General features: G+C 54.0%; 1 protein-coding gene and 1 pseudogene across 2 annotated transcripts; both read left to right on the forward strand.

The window, feature by feature from the left end:
• Positions 1 to 2: 2 nt before the first annotated feature.
• Positions 3 to 525, forward strand: LOC105505345 (annotated as a pseudogene). The gene has a single exon (XR_001000731.1). The product of XR_001000731.1 is annotated as a protein phosphatase 1J pseudogene (transcript).
• Positions 526 to 1,714: 1,189 nt separating this feature from the next.
• Positions 1,715 to 5,319, forward strand: PPM1J (protein phosphatase, Mg2+/Mn2+ dependent, 1J). The gene is made up of 10 exons (XM_011933151.1): positions 1,715 to 1,770; positions 2,260 to 2,370; positions 2,488 to 2,547; positions 2,843 to 2,955; positions 3,246 to 3,330; positions 3,915 to 4,033; positions 4,229 to 4,292; positions 4,446 to 4,553; positions 4,698 to 4,849; positions 4,999 to 5,319. Exons 2-10 carry the CDS (start codon positions 2,320 to 2,322, stop codon positions 5,144 to 5,146), a joined length of 900 nt encoding a protein of 299 aa, XP_011788541.1. The 5' UTR covers positions 1,715 to 1,770; positions 2,260 to 2,319; the 3' UTR covers positions 5,147 to 5,319.
• Positions 5,320 to 8,065: the final 2,746 nt, after the last annotated feature.

Consider the following 8,065-nt stretch of genomic DNA (forward strand, 5'->3'; position numbering starts at 1 on the left):
TGGTGAGCTCTGGGGGCGCTCCGCCTCCGCGCCCCAAATCCCCGGACCTGCCCAACGCCGCCTCGGCGCCGCCCGCTGCCGCTCCAGAAGCGCCCAGGAGCCCTCCTGCGAAGGCTGGGAGCGGGAGCGCGACGCCCGCGAAGGCTGTTGAGACTCAAGCGAGCTTCTCCAGACCGACCTTTCTGCAGCTGAGCCCCGGGGGGCTGCGACGCGCCGATGACCACGCGGGCCGGGCTGTGCAAAGCCCCCCGGACACGGGCCGCCGCCTGCCCTGGAGCACAGGCTACGCCGAGTGAGCGCCCCCTGGGGCACCCAAACCAGGATGGGGCTCCCACCCCTCTCCCCAGCTCCGCATCCCCGGCGCTAGGACGCGTTCTCCACGCCGCGTCCGGGCCAGGAGCTCCCTTTTCCCAGGATCTTTGCTATCCTCTGGTCGTCGTGCCGCACCCCCTCCCAGCCCACTTTCCAGTCGGGCGCAGCCTGTGTCACCTTCTTCAGGTCCTTCCCGCTCATTGACTGCCCTCGGTCACGCTGCCTCAGGACCTGTTCTCCCCCAGAGCCCGGAGGGCGGAGGGCCCTGCGAAGGATGAGTTGGCCAGTTCCCAGTCGCGGCCCGGCAGCTTAAAGGCTAAGGGAGAAGGGGTTTCACGAAGGAGTGGGGTTCTTTTTATTAGGGGACATAGCGGTTGGGAAGACTCGCTCACCCGCTTCCCGGCTCCAGCGCCCCAGTTCCCTGTCCCTCTTACCGTAGTTCCCCTCCCCCTCCACACCCAGAAATAGCCCGCGACACCAGCAGGCCGCCAGCTTCCCCAGGGGCGGGGAGGGGGACGCCCGGGGTAGAGGAGGGTCCCATTTAGATGCCCCTCAGCCTGCCAACTCGTGCTAGCCTGGCAAAGAAGCGGACCCCCTGGCCGGACCGGCCGGCTTGCCCCTGGGCTGTGTGTATTTTTAATGCATCTGTCGGGAACGCAGAGCACCGAGGGAGCTGGGGGCGCTGAGTTCGCTGAGGAAGGTGGCTGGTGGCCCATGGACCCACCACCACCTCCCTTAGCCTCCGGTGTGGGAGGAGCTTGTGGGTATGTGGTTCCTGCCCAGTCCAGGTGGGCTTCCACTTCTACTCTATTTCAATTCCTCTTTCCCCATCTGGGCTGGAGAACTTCCTCATTGTCAAGGCAGCAGAAACTTTCGCTGGATGGTTTTAGGATAAGGGTGGGTGTGCCCATGAGGATGAGGTGCTGGGGACAAGGCACTGGGAGAGTTGATAGTGGTTGAGGGTGAGATGTAGGGTGTAGCTACCAGGGAAATAAAACTTCTGCTACCATCTAGCCCCTCCCCCAGAAGCACCACTAGGAATGCCTTTCATTTTCTTTTTTCTTTTTTGCCAGGGATGGGGGAAGTGAGGCAGGCAGGGGACATAGCGGTTGGCCAGAAGCTCCTGCTGGCCTTTCTGTGAGGTGGTAGGGCCGGCCACCCAAACAGTACTCCTTGCACCTTGCCAGCCCTCCCTTCTCCTCCTCCCTCTGGCCTGGATCCCAGGTGGCTGTGACCTTTCTCAGCTCGGCCAGCAGGCACAGGAGATGGTGTGTGTCTAAGGTGGGGGTTATTCCAGGACCTGGTCTGGTTTCCAACCTGATGTGGTCATTCTGGCCTGGCAGGGTCATCAATGCTGGCAAGAGTCGGCACAATGAGGACCAAGCTTGCTGTGAAGTGGTGTATGTGGAAGGTCGGAGGAGTGTTACAGGGGCACCTAGGGAGCTTAGCCGAGGCCAGGTAAGCCCGGATCCCCTTTCCCAGACTCCAGAGACACAGTGACACCTCTCCCCAGGGACTCAGGCCTCTGGTTTTAAATCTGAGTCATGTGGAAGACCTGATTAACTCACTGGCTTTCTACCTTCTGGCACAGAACCTTTACCTGGCATTCATCAGTTAGATTCCACCATGTAAGCACGAATGTTACTTTCCCACCTAAAATGTAGAGGCTCACATATTTATGGATGATTTAATTGCCAGTGCTGAGTTTTGGATCTGTTATCCTCTGAGTTTGGCTTTTTGAGCCTTTGCTTTCTCTTGATAACATAGGAAGCCTTATGTGAATAAGTGAATAAACCTAATTTGCTTTCAGTAGCAAATACTGACTTCTCAGATGTTTGTATGGATGCCCAGAGTCTTGTTCTTCTCCTGGCATCACACACACACACACACACATACACACACACACAACAAACAAACACAACTCACCTCCAACTTTTCCTCCACCAGGGACTCTGCTTCTACTACTGGGGCCTATTTGATGGTCATGCAGGGGGTGGAGCTGCTGAAATGGCCTCACGGCTCCTGCATCGCCATATCCGAGAGCAGCTAAAGGACCTGGTAGAGATACTTCAGGACCCTTCGCCACCACCCCTCTGCCTCCCGACCACCCCGGGGACCCCAGATTCCTCCGACCCCTCTCACTTGCTTGGCCCTCAGTCCTGCTGGTCTTCACAGAAGGAAGTGACCCACGAGAGCCTGGTAGTGGGGGCCATTGAGAATGCCTTCCAGCTCATGGTGAGTGGGTGACCTGGGCCAAGGGTCTGCTAGGCAGCCACTCTGGCCAACTCTGTGTGGAAGCCAGGTGGCCTAAGGGGGTTACGCTGAGAACCCACAACACCTTTGAGAGCCTGAGCAGAGCTTGGTTCAGAGGGGAGGGAGAAGGGGCAGTTATACCCCAGTCTTCCCTCCTGTCTTCCAGTGTAGCCTGGCTGGGCCAGTTGATTCCTACAGGTGGAGGGGGTAGGGGGAAGGTGACTGTGTGCCTGGAACCTCTCCTTCTACCCACCTCTGACCCTTCCTTATGTGGCAGGATGAGCAGATGGCCCGGGAGCGGCGTGGCCACCAAGTGGAGGGGGGCTGCTGTGCACTGGTTGTGGTCTACCTGCTAGGCAAGGTGTACGTGGCCAATGCAGGCGATAGCAGGTATGGGGGAGGGGGCTCTGAGAGTGGTAACAGAGGGCCACACTCTCTGGGATGGGGGAATACAGGAGAGTGAGGTGGCAGGGGCTAAAAATCAAGACTGGAGGGAGTCAAGAGGGGTGACAGACATAAGGAGTGGCCTGAAATAGCCATTGGGTGGGGTCGGGGGCAGATATGGGGGTCTGGGTAAGGAATCTGAAAGGTCATTATGGAGAGGGCCTGGTCTTTCTGGAATTTTTCATGAATGGGTCTGAAGAGAACCAGGTCCCAATTCCTTTTCTTTCTTTGGGCAGGGCCATCATTGTCCGGAATGGTGAAATCATTCCAATGTCCCGAGAGTTTACCCCGGAGACTGAGCGCCAGCGTCTTCAGCTGCTTGTAAGTGGAAACCGAACTCCCTACCCCCATTCTTTGTCGGGTCTTGTGCCTCCCTGCACCCCATGGACCTGAGAACTCTCACACCCCCACCACAGGCACAGAAAGCACCTTACTGGGGAGGCCGCTGTGTGGACTATGGAGTGCGGGGCTGAGCCGGTGGGAGGCTGCAGCAGGGAGGCTGCAGTACTGGGCTGATCCAGTGCTCCCACTGTGGCCCCAGCTGAGGCTGGAAGTAGAGACTGAGGTGGGGGAAGGGAACAGCAAAGGCCCCTGAAAGGCAGTACAGCTTAGTGCCTACACGTAGGTGGCTGTGGAGCTGGAAGCCCGGGATGCATCCTAGTCTGAGTGCTTTGCTAATTGTGTGACCTCAGCAATTCCCTCCCTTAACCTCTGTGCATCAATAGTTCCTGCCTTAAGGGCTGTTGTGAGGAGTAAACGAGTTAATATTTGCTAATATTAGAATAACGTGTGGCACATGGTAAACTCTATTTAAGGGTCTGCTGTAGTTAACGTCATCTATATACCAGCGTGTGCTGTGAGCATAATGCCCCCTGGCTCTCTGTTCTGATCATCCCTAACTCTAGGGCTTCCTGAAACCAGAGCTGCTAGGCAGTGAATTCACCCACCTTGAGTTCCCCCGCAGAGTTCTGCCCAAGGAGCTGGGGCAGAGGATGTTGTACCGGGACCAGAACATGACCGGCTGGTAACACTTCCCTCAGAGCTGGGGCCCGTTCCCATGGCAACACAACCAGCCCCTCGCCCCGCAGCAAGGTGGAAGCTGGAGGCTGGGAGTTGGGAGGATGTGGCCTTTCTAAGGGGTTTGTGTGAGGGTGAGCAGCTCCTAGGGGAGAGGGACTTTGATGCCTGGGTGATGCTTCCTCTACTCCCCCCTCCCCAGGGCCTACAAAAAGATCGAGCTGGAGGATCTCAGGTTTCCTCTGGTCTGTGGGGAGGGCAAAAAGGTAAACTCCATGGTAGAGGTGGGAGAGGGCAGGAGGACCTGTCACAACTTGTCTAGGGAGGTGGAGGTTCTACCTGAGGGTAGGGGTGGAAGGGATCTTTGGTTTCAGAGAATCTGGCAGAGCACTATAGTGGCACTCCCTCATTTCTTTCAGGCTCGGGTGATGGCCACCATTGGGGTGACCCGAGGCTTGGGAGACCACAACCTTAAGGTCTGCAGTTCCACCCTGCCCATCAAGCCTTTTCTCTCCTGCTTCCCTGAGGTGAGCCATACGGTGGCCCCCTTAAACCACATCTTGCCTTCTCTGGGGGTCTCAGGCCAGCTTTCATCTGCAGTCCCTTTATCCCCAAGCTCCCTGTCCAGCAAACCCCACACCTCAATCCTCTCCCCGCTTTTCTCCCAACAGGTACGAGTATATGACCTGACGCAATATGAGCACTGCCCAGATGATGTGCTAGTCCTGGGAACAGATGGCCTGTGGGATGTCACTACTGACTATGAGGTAGCTGCCACTGTGGACAGGGTGCTGTCGGCCTATGAACCCAATGACCACAGCAGGTAGGGGCTGCATGGCATGGTGGTAAGGGAATGGCATTGGTGAAGGAAGGGTCAAAGGGAAGCAATGCTTGGGACCCCACATGTGGGCCTGTGTATCTGTCTTCCCACATACATGTTGGTACATGAATGTGCATGTGTGCTCCTGGCAGGTATACAGCTCTGGCCCAAGCTCTGGTCCTGGGGGCCCGGGGTACCCCCCGGGACCGTGGCTGGCGTCTCCCCAACAACAAGCTGGGTTCCGGGGATGACATCTCTGTCTTCGTCATCCCCCTGGGAGGGCCAGGCAGTTACTCCTGAGGGGCTGAACATCATCCCTCCCACCACCATCCCAGCCTCTCCATACTTACTCTTCTCACAGCCCAAATTCTGAAGTTGTCTCCCTGACCCTTCTTTAGTGGCAGCTTAACTGAAGAAGGGATGCCCGCTATATCCAAAATTATAGCTATTGGCAAATAAACCAGATGGATAAAGGTGTGTGTCTTTATTTGCTTTGACTAGAAACTGAAAGATAAGAAGAAAGCTCTGTGGGGTGGTGGAAAGAGCACCAGAATAGTTCTAGAAATGTGGTATTCCCCAGGTTCTTTATTCCGCCCACACTCTTTCCACTCCACGCATTTGCTGTGAGTGTCATTGGCCACTTCTGTGGCTTCACCCACCTGCCCAGACCCTTCCTGAGCTTTAGATCCACCCATTCCAGTCATCTCCCAGACAGCCCGTTGGCACTTCAATTCAAATACCTCAAACTAAATTCACCACTGCCCTCCATAACATGTTCCTTCTCCTGGTATATCCCCTCAATGTGCACCAGCTCTGCTGCTCCAGTTAGAAATCCTGGAGTTGGTCACCCTTTGCTTTCATTTCTTTCCCATCAAGGTAATTGATCACTAAGTATTGTTGACTATAGACCTTTAAAAATATTTCTCTACTTGTCTCCACCTCTCTCTGCCTTCAGTCACCACCACCTTTTACTATATTGGCCTCCTACATTTAGTGGCTCCTTACTGCGCCTAGAACAAAATCAACACTCAACTCCTGTGCATGGCATATAAGGTCCTTCATGATCCAGCCACTGCTTCCTTCTCCAGCCTCATTTTTCACCACCACCACCAACTTCCTGGGGTTTGCATAACTGTGGGCTTTTAGTAGCTCCAACTTATCCAACATCTACTGCCAGGCATGGTGGTTCACACCTGTAATCCCAACACTTTGGGAGGCAGAGGTGAGAGGACTGCTTAAGCCCAGGAGTTTAAGACCACCCTGGGCAATAGTGAGACCCCATCTCTACAGAAAAAGAAAAAAATAGCTGAATGTAGTGGTGAGTGCCTTGGGAAGCAGTTAAGCATCCAAGGAAATTAAGAGTATTGCTTTTAGTAGAAAAGAATAAAGATCTCAAATCAGTGATCTGTTTCCACCTTAAGAGGCTAGAAAAAGAACAGCAAATTAAACCCAAAGTAAGCTAAGGGAAGCAAAAATAAAGATGAGCAAAATAATTAGAAAAGGCCCGTCACCAGCCTGGGCAATATAACAAGACACCATCTGTACAAAAAATACAAAAATCAAGTGCGGTGGTACACGCCTGTAGTCCCAGCTACTGGGGAAGCTGAAGTGGGAGAATCACTTGAGCCCAGAAAGTTGAGGCTGCAGTGAGCTGAGATTTTGCCCCGCACACTTGGGCAACAGAGATCTTGTCTCCAAAAAAAAAAAAAAAAGAAAAGAAAAAAAGAAAAAAATTAAAATTAAAAAAATCTACACATCACCTTATCTTGAAAACTTCACCTGCTGTTCAGGACTGGGTATCCCACAGCCACACACGCCCACACTACAGCAATGACCTCCTGTATTATAACTGTCTACATTAGGAGTCAGTAGGGAGTAGCAATTAAGAACAGGGGCTCTAGAGTTCAGCTGTTTGGGTTCTAGTGTCAGACCCAGCACTAGCTTTGTAACCTCTCTGAACCTCAATTTGCTTCTCAGTAAAATGGAGATAGCTACCTCATGAGATTCTTGTAGTTAATGTATGTGGACCCAGGTCCATGTAATATGGATTCAATAAATGTTAGCCATCTCGAAACTTGTCTGCGTTCCTCATTTAGACTCTTAAGTTGTTTGAAGGCAGAAATGGATCTTCCAAACATAGCTCTCAGTTCACCCTCAAGAAATGTTTACCGAGCCAGTTAAGAGGCCTGGGGCCAAACTGCTGCGGACCTCAGTTTTCACATTTGTCAAATGTCTGGATTGCACTTCAGATAAAGTCTGTATGACTCCTAACATTCATTCATTCATCAAATATTTGTTGGCAACCTATTATGTGCCACTCACTGTGCTAGACAACGGGGGAAGGGACAGGCTGGAGGAGCCTGGGAAGTAGCAGGGCTAGACCACCAGTTTGGAGCCAGACAGGCCCGGCTGTGTGAATTCTTGCTGTCACAAGTCAGAAACATTTGTGTAAGCCACTTGATTTCTCTAAGCCTCAGCTTCCCTATGGGCAAAAGGGGATAGGTGTATTTTCCCCAAAGATCTGTGATGAATATTGAAAGGGTTAAGCTGTGTAGTGTCCCAAGCACAAGCCAATGAAATGTTGGTGGATGTCCTCATTCTACTCCCATCTCCTCAGCTTCCTTACAGGAAAAGGAGATACGCGTGTAGGTAAATATCCTATACACCAAGTCAGAACTAGAAGTGGGAACAGAATTCCCAGCTGGGATCCGGAAGCATTTCTAGGAGTACCCTTTGAGGAGTAGGTAGGAATTGGACTCCTGGAAATTCCAGGCCCAGGGAGGAAAGCGAATTGTGAGGAGCAACGGTGGTCTGGGTCTGAACGGCTCTGAGAGGTCTTCAAGTTTGGGGGATGACGTTGGGCTGTACGATCCTAGGAACAAGAGGGTGGACATCTTCCCCCAAGCAACACACCCGCGCCCGGGCCCTGGGACGTGCCGGGGGCTGCCCTTTCCCAGTCCCGCCTCCGGAGAGGTCCCAGGTGCAGCAAGAGCGAGTGGCTGCTTGGCCACAGGAGGGCAGCAGCGGCCCTTCCTGACCCCACCCCGAGCACTCTTAACTTTCCCGACGCCGGTCCTCCCCTAAGGGCTGGAAGGTTGGGCAGAGTGAGTTCACCCAGGTAGTGCTTGCCCCGCTCGCCCGGCTCCTCCGCAGTCCGGGAATAACCCCGTGGCCCTCCCCTACCTGGCGGAGTGGACACCCCCGGCCCCAGGCCTGCGG

Source organism: Colobus angolensis, unplaced genomic scaffold (genome assembly GCF_000951035.1).
Source record: "Colobus angolensis palliatus isolate OR3802 unplaced genomic scaffold, Cang.pa_1.0 Scaffold124, whole genome shotgun sequence".
NCBI classification, from domain to species: Eukaryota; Metazoa; Chordata; class Mammalia; order Primates; family Cercopithecidae; genus Colobus; species Colobus angolensis.